At 52.0% G+C, this 17537-nt stretch overlaps 2 protein-coding genes across 3 annotated transcripts; one reads left to right on the top strand and one right to left on the bottom strand.

Annotated features, from left to right (window-relative positions):
- Nucleotides 1-1782: 1782 nt before the first annotated feature.
- Nucleotides 1783-5444, bottom strand: PPM1N (protein phosphatase, Mg2+/Mn2+ dependent 1N (putative); the record flags this gene model as incomplete). Its single annotated transcript, XM_064293503.1, is given in 1 exon segment — nt 1783-5444. A coding segment is annotated over 1 exon segment (807 nt), but the record flags the coding sequence as incomplete, so codon positions are not given.
- Nucleotides 5445-7169: 1725 nt separating this feature from the next.
- On the top strand, nt 7170-17450 carry RTN2 (reticulon 2). Of its 2 annotated transcripts, XM_064293825.1 has the most exons (10): nt 7170-7288; nt 8907-8951; nt 9075-9545; nt 9654-9911; nt 12621-12828; nt 13212-13350; nt 13487-13556; nt 13679-13725; nt 16512-16570; nt 16931-17450. In XM_064293825.1, exons 1-10 carry the CDS (start codon nt 7255-7257, stop codon nt 17010-17012), a joined length of 1413 nt encoding a protein of 470 aa, XP_064149895.1. In that variant the 5' UTR covers nt 7170-7254; the 3' UTR covers nt 17013-17450. The 2 variants fall into 2 exon arrangements, with proteins under 2 accessions (XP_064149895.1, XP_064149896.1); XM_064293826.1 differs by lacking the exons at nt 7170-7288; nt 8907-8951; nt 9075-9545; nt 9654-9911 and adding an exon at nt 10470-10595.
- The last annotated feature ends 87 nt before the right edge of the window (nt 17451-17537 follow it).

Here is a 17537-nt window from a genome sequence, read left to right as displayed (position 1 = left end):
GGAGCAACTCAGAAAAGGAGGGTGAGAGTGGTTACACAACTCAAAGAATGTAATCAATGTAGATGTAGAAACGTGCAGTGTACATGTAGAAGTGAATCCGTGTGTTTTTTGGTGTATATTCTCAACAACAAAATAAAATTTAAACCCATTGCTGTTCACTTGATTCTGACTCATAGCGACCCTAGAAGGACAGAGTAGAACTCTCCTCATAGGGTTTCCAAGGAGAGGCTGGTGGATTTGAACTGCCGACCTTTTGTTTAGCAGCCCAAGCTCCTAACCACTGCACCACCCATAAAAAAAAAAAAAAAAAAAAAAAAACCTGTTGCTAATGAGTCGATTCTGAGTCATGGCGACCCTAGAAGGACAAAGTAGAACTGCCTCATAGGGTTTCCAAGGAGCGACTGGTGGTTTCCAACTGTCGATCTTTTTGGCTGGCAGCCGAGCTCTTAACCACTACACCACCAGAGGGCTCCATAAAAAATTTTTTTTAAAAACCAAGCCAAACCCACTGCCACCGAGTCAATTCTGACTCATAGGGACCCTACAGAACAGAGTAGAACTGACCCATAGAGTTTCCAAGCAGCGCCTGGCGAATTTGAACTGCTGACCTTTTGGTTACCAGCTGTAGCACTTAACCACTATGCCACCAGGGTTTCCAAAAGAAAGTTTAGGGGGTCCTTACCTCCCAGAGCCCTTCTGAAGCCTGGCAGAACTAAGAATAAGGTTCAGCGATGACAGTGGCCCTGGAGAGCAGAGAGAGGCCCTCAGAAGCGGACCCTCCTCCTGCCCTCCCACCCCACCCTGTCACTGGCAGCCCAGCCCTACCCTCGGGCGGTAAACCCGGGGTGCTCTCAGAGCCCAGGGTCCTGAAGGCCGCGTTCCGGTTGGGGGGCTCCTGGACAGAGGCACAGGGCCCTGAGAAGGAGGCGAGGATTGTGGGAGAGCCCCGCTCATCTACCGCCCCTCCCGCTGGGCTTCTGGTGCCTGCTCACCGGTGACCCTGCTGCCCGGGGTTGTGTCCAGGGCTCGCTCCCTCCTGATTGCCTTTTCACAAGGCTTGGGTGCCCCTGAAAAGCAGACCAGAGGCAGGACATGTTGTCAGGCTGCCCTGGAGACAGTGGGGGAAAGGGAGCCGGGTGGAAGGGGGTCGAAGCCCATCAGGGAGCGTCACGCACTTGGAAGCCTGGCTTCCAAACAGTCCTGGTGTTCCGGTTCGGTTCCCTGTCTCCAATCTGGGCAGGTTCACTTTTCCCAAGTCCCGTCCATCTGCTGACTGCACTCAATCCTCTTCCCCCAGGACCAGCCCCTTAGGCCACGCTTTCTCCCCTATCCCTGCCACTGAGCACCGTTGAGTCAATTGGACTCATAGCGACCCTATGAGGAAGGATAGAACTGCCCCATAGGGTCTCCTAGCCTTGTAATCTTTACAGGAGTAGATTGCCAGGTCTTTTCTCCTCACCAAGCTACTAGTGGGCTCCAACTGTCTGCCTTTTGGTTAGTAGCCGAGCAATTAATCATTGCGCAACCAGGGCTCCTTCTCACTGTCGTCTCATTAAAAAACCCATTGCCAGGCTAGTGGGTTCTGACTCATATAGTGATCCTATAGGACAGAGTAGAACTGCCCCATAAGATCTCCAAGGCTGTAATCGTAACAGAAGCAGACTGCCTCATCTTTCTCCAGTAGAGGCTGGTAGGATCCAACAGGCTAACTTTCGCTTAGCCACCAGGCGCTGTAACCACTGGCAAACAAGGACTCCTTCCTCGTTGTCATTAAAAAAAAAAAAAAAAAAAAACCACTGCCATGGAGTCGACTCCGACTCCTAGTGACCCTATAGGACAGAGTGGAACTGCCCCAGGGTTTCCAAGGAATGGCTGGTGGATTCAAACTGCTGACCTTTTGGTTAACAGCCAAACGCTTAAACCACAGCGCCACCAGGGCTCCCTGTAATAATCTTCTCCCCTTCTGGAGAACCACGCCCTTCCTCTGAAGCCCTGCCCACTTTGCTGTCTAATGCTCTTGCGTTCTCAGACACAAAGCGGTGCCTCAGGCTCCGCCCCTAAGACCTAGTGCCCGCCCCTTTGCGAACGACTGAGCCCTTCCCTTCAGTCCCTCCCACTAACCTATCTGTGTAGAGTCCCTCACGGTATACTTAAGACCACTCTCTCTGCATCTCTGGTGGTCTAGTGGTTAAGGTATTGGCTGCAAACTAAAGGGTTGGCAGTTCAAATCCAGCAGCTGCTCCTTGGAAACCCTATGGGGCAGTTCTACTCTGTCCTGTAAGGTCACTATGAGTCTTAAAGGACCCAACAGCAATGTTTTTTTTATAATTCCAGTAGGCCACGCCCTTTAGTGAAGTTTCACTCCCCACTTTCTCTAGTTTTACTCATGCCCTGACGGTGCAACGGTTAAATTCGGCTATTAACCGAAGGGTTGGCGGTTTGAACCCATCCATCGGCTCTCTGTGAGAAAGATGTGGTGATCTGTTCACGTAAAGATTGTTTTTGTTAGGTGCAGTCTGGTCAGTTCCCACTCAAAGTGAATCCGTGTACAACAGAATAAAATACTGCTGGGTCCCAGGCCATCCTCTCAGTCATTGTTTTGCTTGACCCCACTGTTGCAGCCGCTGTGTCAATTCATCTTGTTGAGGGTCTTCCTCTTTTTTGGTGACCCTGTACTTTACCAAGCATGATGTCCTTCCTTCTCCTAGGACGGGTCCCTCCTGATAACTTGTCTAAAGTACATGAGACAAGTCTTGCCATCTTCCCTTCTTAGGGGGCGTTCTGGCTGTACTCTTCCAAGACAGATTTGTTCCTTCTTCTGGCAGGCCCTGGTATTTTCAGTTTCGACAACATCATAATTTAAAGGCATCAATTCTTCTTCAGTCTCCCTTAGTCACTGTCCAGCTTTCACATGCATATGAGGCCATTAAAAATACTGTGGTCCTCAAAATGACATCTTTGCTTTTTAACACTTTAAAGAGGTTTTTTTTTTTCAGCAGATTTGCCCAAGGCAATATGTCATTTGATTTCTTGACTGCTGCTTCCATGGGCATTGATTGTGAATCTAAGTAAAATTAAATCCTTGACAACTTCAGTATTTCCTCCGTTTATCATGATGTTGCTTATAGGTCCAGTGGTGCAGATTTTGTTTTATGTCGAGGTGTAACCTATACTGAAGGCTGTGGTCTCTCTTTTTCACCAGTAAGTCCTTCAAGTTCTCTTCACTTTCAGCAAACAAGGTTGTGTCATCTGGGTATCACAGGTTGTTAATGAGTCTTTCTCCAGTCCTGATGCCATGTTCTTCTTCATAGAGTCCAGCCTGGATTATTTATTTGCTCGTCAAGCAGACTGAATAACTATGGTGAAAGGATACAACCCTGACACACACCTTTTCTGAATTTAAACCACACAGTATCCCTTTATTCAGTTTCAATGACTCCCTCTTGGTCTATATACAGGTTCCTCATGAGCACAATTAAATGTTCTCATATTGGCATTCTTTGAAATGTTATCCATAATTTGTTATGATGCACACAGTCGAATGCTCTTGCATAGTCAATAAAACACAGGTAAACATCTTTCTGGTACTCTCTGCTTTCAGCCAAGATCCATCTGACATCAACAGTTATATCCCTCGTTCCACATCCTTTTCTGAATCTGGCTTGAATTTCTGGCAGTTTCCTGTCTATATACTGCTGGAACCATTTTTTAATTATCTTCAGCAAAATTTACTTGCGTATGATATTAATGATATTGTTCAATAATTTCTGCATTCTGTTGGATTACCTTTCTTTGGAATGGGCCCAGATATAGTCCTCTTCCAGTAGGTTGGCCAGGTAGCTGACTTCCAATTTCTTGGCATAGACAAATGAGAGCTTTCAGCCTTGCACCTGTTTGTTGAAATGTCTCAGTTGGTATTCTGTCAACTCCTGTAGCCTCGTTTTTTTGCCAATGCCTTCAGTGCAGCTTAGATTTCTTCCTTCAGTAGCATCAGTTCTTGATCATATGCTACCTCCTGAAATGGCTGAACATCGACCAATTCTTCTTGGTACAGTGACTCTGTGTATTCCTTCTATCTTCTTTTGATGCTTCCTGTGTCATACAGTATTTTCCCCCATAGAATCCTTCAATATTGCAACTTGGTTTTTTCCGCTTGAGAAATGCCAAGCATGTTCTTCCCTTTTGGTTTTCTAACTTTAGGTCTTTGCATATTTGATTATAATACTTTGTCTTCTCGAGCTGCTCTTTGAATCTTCTGTCAAGGTCTTTTACTTCATCCATTTCTTCCATTCACTTTAAATTTAGCTACTCTAAATTCAAGAGCAAGTTTCAGGGTCTCTCTTGACATCCATTTTGGTCTTTTTTTCTTTCCTGTCTTTTTAATGACCTTTTGTTTTCTTCTTGTATGTCTCCTTGATGTCATCATACAAATTGTCTGGTCTTTGTTCATTAGTGTTCAGTGTTTCAAAATTATTCTTAACGTGGTCTCTAGATTCAGATGGAATATGCTCTAGGTCATGTTTTCACTCCTGGATTTGTTTTAAGCCCACGTAAAGATTACAGCTTAGAAATCCCTATGGGGGCAGTTCTATTCTGTCACATGAGGTCGCTACGTGTCGAAATGGACTGAATGGCACCTAACAACAACTCATGCCTTCTAGGTTGGCCTCTCCATCAAAGCCTTCTTCCTTAAAGCCCACGTTCGCCCCCCGCACTGTACCAAGCCCCGCCCCTTCCCACGCTCCACCCCTAGTGCCTTGTTTTGACACAGGTACAACAGCTGCCCATAAAGAAGCTGGGGCCAGGCCCAAGCAGAAGCGCGAAGTCACCAGTCCCGCCCCGGTGGCTCCAAACTTTGTGTCTAACACGCAGTTGGAGGCCAGAAACATGAACTCATCCTCCATCCGGTTGGATCAGAGCGTCCACCTCTGGTTCCGGGAACAAGATTTGCAATTCGGGGGCCTTGCTCAAGCCCCCTTGAAGGCAGAGTCACCCAGCGCCCGCGACATGGCCATGGAACGGCAGCGGACGCTTCCACCCGCGTCTTGGATAAGCTCTTGTTTCCGGGGCCTGTGATCCTCGGTGCGGAATGCCTATGGCGCCAGGTACAGGAAGCGCGAGGAGATTAGCAACACCACGCCGGTGGAGACGCCTGGGCTCGCCTAGGGGCCAGAGCGCGAACCAGCGCTCCGGAAGGCGCAGCGCAGCGCCCCGCGCACGCCCTCCGGCTCATCTGGTCCAGGGCCCAGCGCCTAGAGCATGTGGCGCGCGCCGAAGCGGGCAGATTGCTTCCCGTCGTGGCAGTGCAGGACAGCGAAGTAGGCCCAGTGAGAAGGCAGCCCCGGCAACACGAGCCAAGCGCACTGCGCGTTCCCCAAGAGCGCGCGCCAGCTCGGCGCTGCGCACGCCCCACGCCGCCGCCGCACCCGAGTGCGGCCGCCGGGAGCAGCGCCGCGGGGGTAGGAAGAACTGAGACCTGTCGCGGGGCCTTGTTCCCCTCCCTCTCTTCCTCCCCCTGCGCCTCCTCTAACTTGCGAGCTGGCTTGAGGAGACGCTCCAGCAGACGGGCGAAAGCCGCCATCCTTAGCCCCTGGGATCAGGAACCTAGCCCCCAGTCATTAACCTGATTTTAAACCACCTAAATTCCCTGCCTATACACTGGTCAAGTCGAGCTAAGAAAAGGGATTGGATTTCTAGGTCTCCTCTCCCGCCCTTCAAAGCGGACTTTGGGACCTGGGTGAGGGAAAATGATAAACGATCAGTAGAATTTACCAATGTGGCACACGTTATTTTACAGACAGTCCCCGGTTTACAAATAAGATCCTTCCTCATTCATACATCAAATTTGTAGGTAAGTGGGAACAGGTACATACAGTTCTTATTTGGCCTTTCTTTAGTGCAGGAAAAGGCTCGAAGCCTTTTGCAATGATTTTCAAGCTACAGGAGCAGCAGGTGAAGGTAATTGCGATGAAGAATTTGTTGTGAGTAAGGGCTGGAAAGTGAAAATTTACGTAACATTACAGGGAGAGCATGAGTAGTTCATAAGTTGGAGGTTCGTACCCCCGGGGAATGCCTGAATACCACTATCTCCAATTTACAGAAGAGGACACCGAGTCACAGAGAAATATCTACCCGTAGCTAGTAATTGGTGTTACCCGGAATTGAGCTCTAGAAACCGTGTTCTTAACCATAACACTCTCGGCTTCTGGTCCCCAGCCTCGCTCTAAGCTCCGCCCACCTTCACGCCCCAAGCTTCAAAAGTATTTTTGTTGTTGTTCCACCCCTACACCCAGCTTCTGTTGTTGCTTTACCGGCCGTCAACTCAAGCCCACAGCCTCAGAGGGTTGTCATCTTGGAAATCCCAGCTTCGCCTCTACTCCAGGCAGAGCCTCTGCACCCTGGCTGGTCAGAGCTAGCCTCCTCTCTCCAGGTTTGGTCCACCTTCTGGGACCCGCCCCCTCCTTTGCAGGTTCTTTCCTATTCCCTCTCGGCCCCACCTCCAGCTCGGCTCTCTCGGGGCTGACCCCACCCAATTATCTGAATATTCTAAATTGGTTTAGACCCCACCCATTTCTGAGCTCCTCCCCTCGCGTCAAAACTTTTGAGTCACTTCTTCCCGCCCCCTTTCCCTGGCCCCTCTCCCTCTGCGAATCTACGTTAGGACCCTACCTCAGAGCATTAGGATATCTCTGTCTTCTCTTGCTGCGCCTAGTTCCGCCCCAACCCATTCTGAAATCCATTCTCCCATCCTCTCGGCCTAGTAGGCTCTTCGGTTTTCTCCTCAGATCCCTCAGCCTATACCAAAGCCCCGCCCCTGTTTGGCTAAGACCACGCCCACTCACTAGGCCCCGCCCCTCATCTGTTCCCTTCCACGCTTTCCCTGCCCCTTGCCTAGCCTATTAGCTCCGCCTCTCTGGCCAGCAGCCACGCCCTTGCAACCATAGCTCCTGCGTGCTTCCCCGCCCCCTTGAGGGCCCTCAGGCTCCGCCCCGCCTCCCTCTGGCCCCGCCCCCGGCCCCGCGCTGCAGTGCCTTCCCCACCACTGCCCCGCCCGCACTGGCCGCGCCGAGCAGAGGGCGGCGGCGGCGGCGGCGGCGGCGGCGGCGGCGGCGGCGGCTGGAGCAGCCCGGGAGGAGGAGGCGGCGAGGATGGCGGAGGCGGCGTGGGCCTGGCGGAGATGAGCGCTCGCGGCCCCGGGCCCAGGGCGGCGCGGCCGGAGTGGGCGGGGGTCCCGATGCAGGCCCGAGGGGGGCCATGGGGCAGGTCCTGCCGGTCTTCGCCCATTGCAGTGAGTAGGGGGAGGCTCGGGCCTGGTGTGGGGCCCGGAGGCCCGGGTGGGGCTCTCTCCGGTATCCCCTCTGCGCCGGTCCGCGGGAGAGCCGGGCTGGGGGAAGGAGAGGAAGGAGACAAAGGAAGCGCTCCCCTCCCCCCGCGCTCTGGCGGCGACAGGGCGGCCCGACCGGGAGGACCGGGTGAGACGGGGCGGAGGTGGGGGGCGCTGACATAGCTGGCGGGGGTGGGGGCGGTGCGTGGGCCCCTCGGATGGGCTGCCGGCCCCGCCCCGGGATGAGCTTGCGCGCGGGGAGCTGTCCTCTCGCCCTGGTGCTGGCCGCAGCCGGCAGCAAGGTGGGGGTGCTGAGTCGAGGGGTAGCGCCAGAATGGAGGAGAGGGGCCTGACCCTGCACCACCTGTCTTCTCATCCCACCCAGCCCCCCTTTTCCGCCTAGACTCCAAGGCATCCTGGACCTCGCCCAAATCGCCCAACTCCCTGTCCCAGGGCAGCAAGCATGCCTGGGCTGGGGCCAGGACTTCTGGATTCGTAGCATGGTTTGCCACTGATTAGTGGTAACCCTGGAGGAGGCCTCCGTGGTCTCTGATTCCCCCGCTGAAGAGAAGTGGGGTGGAGGGCGTCCGACTTTAATTTCCAAACGGTATTGAGCGTCTCCTGTGTGCCAAGCCCCAAGCTAGCTCTGAGGTGCTGGATTCCAAAATCGAAAACGCTTTGTCAAATCCTCAGGATCCCACGGCTCAAACAGTCTGTGTTTAGCATTCTGACAGCTGGAGATTCTAACATTCTCAGATCCAGCCACTCACATGTCCTGAGAGTCCAGATGCTAAAATTCTAAGAATTTGCTATTTCACTATTCTAGAGTACCATCCCAGCATTCTAAGATCTTGTCTTTAACTCAGCTTACAAAGGGCCCTGCATGACCTGTTCCCCACTTACCTACTTGTCTTCGTTTTCCGTCTCTCTCCTCCTCAATCCCTGTGTTCTATATCTCAAGCATAGTGCCCGCCTCAGGGCCTTTGCACTGGCAGTTCCCTGTGTCTGGAGAATGCTCTTCTCTAGATATTCGCTTGGTTTCCTCACTTCATTCAGGTCTCTGCTCAAATGTCACCTTATCAGAGAAGCCTTCCTGACTACCCAGTCTGAAACAGCACCCCATCACTTTCTAATCCCTTATCCAATTTAATTTTTTCATGCACATCATCTATTTACCCAACATCATATCTTTATTTGTTTACTGTCTCCCCAATAGAATGTAAGCTCTATGAGGGCAGAGATTGTGTCTGTTTTGTTCATTGCTGTATCCCCAGGTCCTAGAACAGTACCTGGCACATAGTAGTTGCTCAGTTAAAGGTTGTCGAAAGAATGAATGAATTGAAACCTTCTAAAATGCCTAATCTGAAAACTCTAAGATTACATTTCCAAATTTGAACTTCTGAGAGTCTGATGGAAGTGATGCTAAGATTTTATGGCCTGTATGCAGAATGTTCTAAGGGTCCTGTAATTCCAACTTTCTAAGATTCCTTAATTTGGACCATCTGAGATTACAGGACTGGCACACTTCTGTGATTCGGACAGTCTAAGCTTCTAAGAGACTTCGATTCTTTTCCTCTCGCAGAAGAAGCGCCTTCGACAGCCTCCTCTACTCCAGATTCCACAGAAGGCAAGTGAGGTGGGGCAGTGTGAGGGAAGAGGCTTCAACGGTGTTCACAGCTGGTAGGGACTTTGGGAAAGTCTTCTGAAGTCCTGCTCCGGGAAGTTCACAGCTCTCCTTTGCCCACTGCAGGAGGGAACGAGGACTCTGATTTCCGGGAGCTGCACACAGCCCGGGAGTTCTCAGAGGATGATGAGGAGGAGACCACATCGCAGGACTGGGGCACCCCTCGGGAGCTGACCTTCTCCTACATCGCCTTCGATGGTGTGGTGAGCTCTGGGGGCCGCCGGGACTCGGCTGCCCGCCGCCCCCGGCCCCAGAGCCGCTCGGTCTCAGAATCTCGAGACCCACCCCCTCAGTCCGGACTGGGCGACAGCTTGGAGAGCATCCCTAGCCTGAGCCAGTCCCCTGAGCCCGGACGCCACGGTGCCCCTGACGCCGCCTCTCCGGGTGAGCGCCCCCTGGAGGACCTGCGGCTCCGTCTGGATCAGCTGGGCTGGGTGACCCAGGGAGCGGGGTCCGGGGAGGACTCCTCCACTAGCAGCTCCACTCCGCTGGAAGACGAGGAGCCCAATGGATCGGAGGCAGGAGAGGCTGGGGAAGGTGAGAAGTCAGAGGGGCTGACCGGAGGTCATGAGGGGTGGGTGGTCTCTCTTTAAGACACCCCCTAAGGGAAAGTTCATGGCCTTGTCTTCCTACCCCCCTCCCCAGAAGTGGACCTACAACTCCAGCTTGCTCAATCCTCGCCACCCAAAGTCTTGACTCCCCAGCCCAGCCCGAGGTCTGGGACTCCCCAGGCTCGTACCCCGTCCCCGTGCAGATCCCGGGATTCGAACTCTTGGCCTGATGAGCCCTCGCTGGACCAGAAGGAGGAAGAGCCGTGGGGGCAACCAGAGCAGGAACCAATCACGGGGCAGTGCCTCGATAGCACAGACAAGTCAGAATTCAAATCGGAACCACACCTTCTAGGTAAGCGGTGTGAGTGAAGGTTCTCTGTTGAATTACATAGCAAGGCAAGGGGTGGGATTGAAAAGAGACCAGACTCTTTAAAGGAGGAGAATAGTGCTGAAGAGAGGAGGTGATGCTCTTGGCATTATAAACTCCGCCCCTTAAATTTTTTCCCATTAACTGAGGGGTGCTACTGGCTCTTTATATGTAGTTCCCCCGCCCACTTGAGACGTTGGCCCTGCTTGGTGCATTAGGATTGGCTGGTAGCTAAAAAAAAAACAACAAAAAAAATTCGCCCTCTATTAGAGTGCTCTCCCTAGAGGCTGATTTTGGACAGCTCAGATCCCCAGGTAAAAAGATTTCTTCTGTATATGGCTATCGAATATTTATAAGTAAACTCCACGCCCTATAAAAATTCTCCTCTTCCCTGACTTGGCCTGTCTAATTGGCCCCGCCTCACCTTACAGTATGCTCCGCCTCCATGAACAGCCAGGGGCTGGTTATCCGCAGCAGTGCTTTTATCTGTTTACGAAGACAGCCCGTCCCTTTTTGGAACTGTCCCCAAGTCTGTGGACGGCCATTGGCTGGGTGCATATGGGCCCCGCCCCCATACTCCCTCCCTCCGGGTTCCACCGAAGTGGGCAAAAATCCCCGAGAAGCAGCGGAGTCCGCAGCCTCTCACTCGAGCGAAGATGGGGAGTAAAGGTGGGCCTTTGGGGCAGACTGGGAGCGGGGCTGGAGGACGAAGGAAAGGGGACTGGATTCGCCCTCACCTCCCCCAGATCTTGGGCAGGTTTCCTGTTGGTCTTGATTCCCCGGAGCTGCAGGCTGGGTTTGAGGGGCTAAAGGGTTGTGTAGGGAGGGTGCTGAGGGAGCTTAGGGTCCCCTCTCCTCCAAGCCGGGGCCTTGGGGCTCAGGAGCAGGGAGTCCCCTTCCCCCAACCTCGGGCCCAGGCGGTGCTGTCACTCAGGGGATGGACGGGCCCGCACAGCTGTGGGCAAGGCTCCCTCCCCTCAGCGTGCCTAAACTTAGCCCCCGCCTCAGACGACCCGGCCCCTCCCCCACCCACTGGCGCCAGCCTTGGGGAGCCTGCAGGGAGGGCCCTGTATTCTGGGGTGGGGGGGTCTGCCCTACTTAGAGGTGGATGGGAGGATGTGTACAAGGAGGATGCAGAAGTGAGAAGGGTCAGACTCCGAGGGGGACCAGTCGAGATGGGTCAGAGTTTGACTGGACTGAGGTTAGGAGAATGGAGAGGGTCTGGAAAGAAAGTGAAAGGACCTGGCAGAAGGATCCAGGGGTCTAATGGGAGGGCTGTTAAAAGTTTAGATGGGTGAGATGAAACATTGAGGTCTGGAGAGTTTAGGGTCACAGAAAGGGATCAGAAATGTGAGACAGGGCTCAGAAAGGAGTGTGGTGGTGTTAGTAGGACTCAGAAAAGAATGTTGGGAGGGATATCAATGACAAATCATCTTACATCTAGCAGCCTGGCAAAAATTAAAAAAAAAAAAATCCGTAACATCCATTGCTGGACAGGCTGTTGGGAAAAGAGCATTCTGATATGTTGCTGGAGGAAATGAGCATCTCCTGGTCTTGCTAGTGAGCAATCTAGCGACAGTTACAACGTTCAAAAAAACATAACCTGTTCGTCTAATGATTCCTCCCCTGGGACTCTATCTCAGAAGCTCCAGGAGGTAAGGCTTCTGTAAAACGATGTTGCTTGTAGCACTGCAGTGGAGAAAACAAAAAGGAGACAAAGTGAGTGGCCCAGCCATAGGTGCATGGTTGAATAAATGATGGTAAAGCCACACCCCCGAATATCATGTACAGGTAGTCCCCACATTAAGATGGGGTTCCTTTCCTACGACTCCATCATCAGTTGTTTCTGACCAAATAGCTCTTATTTTAAAATTTTCTTTATTATTGCCTTTTATTATCAATATCTTTATAAATCTGATTATTTGTCTTTGGGGATTGGAAACAATATACATATAAACTTACAGATACATTTTAATAATACATTTATAAAAAAATACACAAACTGTCAATAAAAACAGACGGTCATAAGTATGGTTTGTTGTAACTCCAATACGTAATAAGTCAGGAACTACCTGTAGTCCTTGAGAAGAATGATTCAATAGCTATTCCTTAATTCCAGCTGACCAGGAGGGATTTCTCTAGGGCAAAGTGGAGTGAGATAATCGTGACACAGAAAAGCATATATATGTTTCCATTTTTCATAACTAATGACCGAAAGTCACCGGTATGTATATGTGTGTCCATACATAATTATATGAGTAAGATTAAGGAAAGGAGCCCTGGTGGCACAGTGGTTAAGTGCTTGGCTGCTAACCAAAAGGTTGGAGGTTCGAACCCACCCAGTGGCTCCCCGGGAGAAAGTCTTGGCGATCTGCTCCTGTGGGGATAGGAAGCCCTATGGGGCAGTTCTACTCTGTCACATGAGGTCGCTATGAGTTGAAATCAACTCAACAGCACACAACAACAAGATTAAGGAGACTTGTTAGATGGTCAACTTGGGTTTTGGGGTGGGGGCTGAAGAGGAGACAAGCCTGGGAAAAGAAAAGAAGGTACTAAAAATTTGGAAATTGACTTAAGGCTCAGACAGATGGGTCAAGAGGTCAGGGTTTCACACTGGGATAGGAAGTGGGGGCCCACGTTAGGGGTCAGCCAGGCCAAGGTACGGCCTGGCCTGACACCCCGCCCCCTTCACAGTGGCGGACTTGCTGTACTGGAAGGATACAAGGACGTCAGGAGTGGTCTTCACGGGCCTCATGGTCTCCCTGCTCTGCCTCCTGCACTTTAGCATCGTGTCCGTGGTGGCCCATGTGGCCCTGTTGCTACTCTGTGGCACCATCTCTCTCAGGGTTTACCGCAAAGTGCTGCAGGCTGTGCACCGGGGGGACGGCGCCAACCCCTTCCAGTGAGAACCCCTGACCCTAACTCCAGTCCAGACTCCAGTGCTGACCATAAATCATGACCCATGACCTCAAGTCAAGCACTAACTCTCACCCTGGCCCTAACCCTTCTGGATCCTTTTTCTGACTCTAACCTGACTTTAAACTGAGGTTTGAACCCCGACCCCCATACCTAACCTCTTATCTTAACCTTTTACCCTTAATCCTTGATCCTCTCCCTGACCCTGACCATGACCCCAGCCCCTCAATACCTGGTTCCTTTGACTTTCCCCCAGTCTTGACCCTGGTCTGCACTCCGACCTCCGCTTCTTACCCTTGTCCCAGCCATACCCCCCAGCCTGAGCCCTGAACACCCCTTGAGTCACCCCATACCCCTTTGACTCTGCAGGGCCTACCTAGATGTGGACCTGACCCTGACCCGGGAGCAGACGGAACGTTTGTCCCAGCAGATTGCGTCCCGCGTGGTCTCTGCAGCCACACAGCTGCGGCATTTCTTCCTGGTAGAAGACCTCGTGGACTCCCTCAAGGTGCCGTCAGGTCCCCACACCCTCCTGGGTGCCCAACATTCACCTCCTTTCACCTGGGGGTAGCGGGCTACCACTGGGTGAGGTCACAGCCTGCAGAGTGCCCTGTGGCTCTGCTGACCCTGACCTTCCCTGCCAGCTGGCCCTCCTCTTCTACATCTTGACCTTCGTGGGCGCCCTCTTCAATGGTTTGACTCTTCTCATTCTGGGTGAGCTGAGAAGGCTGTGGAGAGCGGGGTGGGGAGGTGGGTCATTGGGGTTTGGTGGTGGACAGGCCCAGGGAAAGAATTGTTTAATCTCGTGGCCTGATCCCCCATCTCCGTGCCCACAGGAGTGATTGGTTTATTCACCTTTCCCCTGCTGTACCGGCAGCACCAGGTAAGTGCCAGAAAAAAACCCAAACCCGTTGCCATTGAGTCAATTCCAACTCATAGCAACCCCATAGGACAGAGTAGAACTGCCCCGTAGGGTTTCCAAAGAGCAGTTGGTGAATTTTGAACTGCAGACCTTTTGGTTAGCAGCCGAGCTCTTAACCACTGTACCGCCAGGGGTCCAGCTGAGTGCCAGAGGCCGTCAATTGCCGGAACCCCAGCTAAACATGGGTGGTCTGACCACCCCTCCCCCCTAGAGCCAGGGTCCCACGGACAGATGTCCCAGTCAGACACAAGTGGTCTGATTGCTGCCCCTCCTCAATAGAGCTGTGCTTGTTAGCAGCCATTGAGTCCATTCCAACTCATGGTGACCCCAAGTGTTACAGAGTAGAACTTTTCCACAGGGTCCTCTTGGCTGTAATCTGAACAGAAGCAGATCACTAGGTCTTTTCTTCCACAGTAGCGCTAGGTGGGTTCAAACTGTCAACATTTACGTTAGCAGCTCAGCGCAATACAGTTAAAGCCCAAGGTCATCGAATCAACTTATAGTGACCCTACAGGACAGAACAGAACTGCCCCAGAGGGTTTCCAAGGCTGCCATCTTTACCAAAGCAGACTGTCACACCTTTCTCCTGCAGAGCAGCTGGTGGATTCAAACCACCAACCTTTCGGTTAGCAGCCAAGCACTTAACCACTGTGCCACCAGTGCTCCTTAGGTGAATGCCCAAGGATTTCAATTGCTGGAACCCCAATTAAACATGGGTGGTCTGACTGCTTCTTCCCCCAGAGCCAGGGTCCCATTAACAGATGTCCCAGCCAGACACAAGTGGTCTGATGGCTGTCCCTCCTTGACAGAGTTGTGATTGTTAGTTGCCATTGATCTGATTCCAACTCATGGCGACCCTAGATGTTATACAGTAGAACTGCTCCATACAATTTTCTTGGCTGTAATCTTAATGGAGGGTCAGCAAAAAAAAAAAAAAGACTTTCAATGAGGTGGATTGATACAGTGGCTGCTCAGTGGCTGCAACAATGGGCTCAGATACAGCAATGATTGTGAGGATGGCGCAGGACTGGGCAGCATTTTGTTCTGTTGTATGTAGGTTAGCCACCAATCAGAACTGACTCCGTGGCACCTAACAAGAACGATCTTAACAGAAGCAGATCACCAGGTCTTTTCTTCTGCAATACTGCTGGGTGGGTTCAAACTGCCAGCCTTCAGGATAGCAGTTGAGCATAAAAGGAGCTAAGCCTAACCTAACCCATTGCCATCAGTCGATTCTGACTCATAATGTCCCTATAGGACAGAGCAGAACTGCCCCATAGGTTTTCCAAGGAGCGGCTGATGGATTCGAACTGCTGACCCTTTGGTTAGCAGCCAAGCTCTTAACCATTGTACTACCAGGGCTCCAGCAATAGAGCTAGAGTCTAGCAAATATGTTCCAGCAGCCAGAGGTGGACATTTGGATTGGAGTCCCCTCACAGAACCAAGGTCGACTGACATGCCCTGGCCCCAGGCAGGTGGACTAACTGGTGCTTCTGCCTGATGATAGGTCCTCCTACCTGATGATGGGTCCAAGCTCTGACTGTCATGTCCCAGCCAGAGACAGGCAATCTGAGAGCCTTCTCTCCCTAACACAGCTTGGGCTGAACAACACTTGTCTTAGCCAGAAACAGGCAGACTGATTAATGCTCTCTCCACTCAATTCCACCAGGGACTGACAAACACATCCAGATGCAGACAGACTGATGCCATTTCTCCCTAAGCACAGCCTGGGCTTGACTGACACCCATCCCAGCCAAAGACAAAGACAGGCATACTAACTGGTGCCCCTAGTCCCTGAAACAGCCATCAGGGACAGACTCACCTCTAGTTTGAAATCAGGTGGGACATAGCCAGGGCTGCCTGACATTCCTCCTCTCCACAGATACACTGACTGACACTCCCTTCTCTACTACAGCCGAGAGCAAACGATACAGATCCATTGCAGAGAGATAGTCCTCCCCTAACCCCTTCTCATGCCTGAATGACTGAGACAAAGTCAACTAACACTGGGAATTAAAAAAACCAGTTGCCACCGAGTCGATTTCAACTCATGGCCACCCCATGTGTGTCACAATAGAACTGCATTCTATAGCGTTTTCAAGTGCTGATTTTTGGGAAGTAGATTGCCAGGACTTTCTTCCAAGGCACGTTGGGTGAACTCGAACCTCCAACCTTTCGATTAACAGCTGACTATGTTAATCATTTGCACCACCTAGGGGCTCCCTGTGAATTAAACAAGTATTAATCAATTCATTCATGGACTTGGCTGAACAACACCAATGCTCTCTGCTCCCACCCTATCCTAAACACACACACACACACACACACACATTTACAAATGCAAACTCATTCAAAGATTAACAGCCGTGCCTAGTACACAGAGTTGCTGGAAGATACTTGTGTGTCTGCCTGACAACACTCCTCACACCCGACACTGTGTGGCCAACCAGCTGACTCTACAGCTTGACCCTTGCACTTCCAAAACCAACTCATAGTGGCCCTATAGGACAAAGCAGAACAGCCCATAGGGTCTCACCTGGTGGATTCGAACTCCTGACCTTTTGGTTAGCAGCCATAGCTCTTAATTACTACACCACAAGGGTATCTATTAAGTTTAGAGTTGAAAGTGGGTGGTGGATCACTCCCCCAGTTCCTAATTCAGAGGTGGGGATGAAGCAGCCTCCTAGAGGAATTAAAAGGAAGAACCCCCTTCAATTCCTCCTTTCACCCCTTTTTGGTCTTCCCAGGTCCAGATTGACCAGTATGTGGGATTGGTGACAAATCAGTTGAGCCACATCAAAGCTAAGTAAGGGCACGGTTGGAGATGGAAGGAGGGGGAAGCTTGGGAGCTTTTTCCATATTACACCCCTTGTCTCCTTGGATGCTGAGAGACCGACCATCCCAGGGCTAGCGGAGCCTAACCTTGGCAGCCACTTTCCCTGCCTGTGTTCAAAGCAGACATCACTAATCCATTCCCACACACTGCCCTCTCCCTAAATTCCCCCTTCTGAGAGACTGGTGAGAGGCAGTTCCAACACAGACCATGGCCGGGGGGGGGGGGGGAGTTGTTGGGCTGGCTTTGGTCACTCAGCTAGTTTTCCTTATCCAGCACTCTCCTTTTCTCAGATGCATAACCCTTTTCTTGCCCCACCCATTTCTCCCTCAGGATCCGAGCTAAGATCCCAGGGACCGGCGCCCTTGCCTCGGCAGCAGCTGCAGTTTCCGGATCCAAAGCCAAAGCTGAATGAGAGGGGTGTCTCTGCCCGGGGGATGCCTGCCCCCATCCCCAGCAGCCCTCTGCCCCCTTCATCTCCCTCCCATACCTACCCTCTTCCCCCTGGCCCGAGCCATCTCCCTGTGGGTGTTAAGTTCACTTACACGAGGGAGTTCGGGCAAATTGCCTGAGCGGCCAGGACTACATTTCCCGAGAGGCTCTGCTCTAAGAGTCCAGAAAAGATGAGGCACCTTGGCTGCGGGGCCTGCTGGGACTTGTAGTTGCCTAGACAGAGCACTCGCTCTGCACTTCCACGACGCCGCCACTGGAGGCGCCGTGAGTTGTTGGTGTTTCCTGGACGCCACCGGTCCTCGCGCCAGGGCTTTGCATGGGGCCCAGGGGAGGCCTAAGCTTGGATTTACACTGTAATAAAGACTCCTGTGAAAAACCCAAGGCCTCCTGTGCTTCCAGTCTTCTCCAGCTTTTCACATTCCTGCACTGAAAAGCGCTTCAGTTATTCTCAAGGAGGAACTTTCCCCATCTCTGCTGCAAAAGCCCC

Source organism: Loxodonta africana, chromosome 11 (genome assembly GCF_030014295.1).
Source record: "Loxodonta africana isolate mLoxAfr1 chromosome 11, mLoxAfr1.hap2, whole genome shotgun sequence".
In the NCBI taxonomy this organism is placed as follows: Eukaryota; Metazoa; Chordata; class Mammalia; order Proboscidea; family Elephantidae; genus Loxodonta; species Loxodonta africana.
Note: the sequence above shows the minus strand (reverse complement) of the source record. Positions and strands in the feature narration are given on the sequence as shown.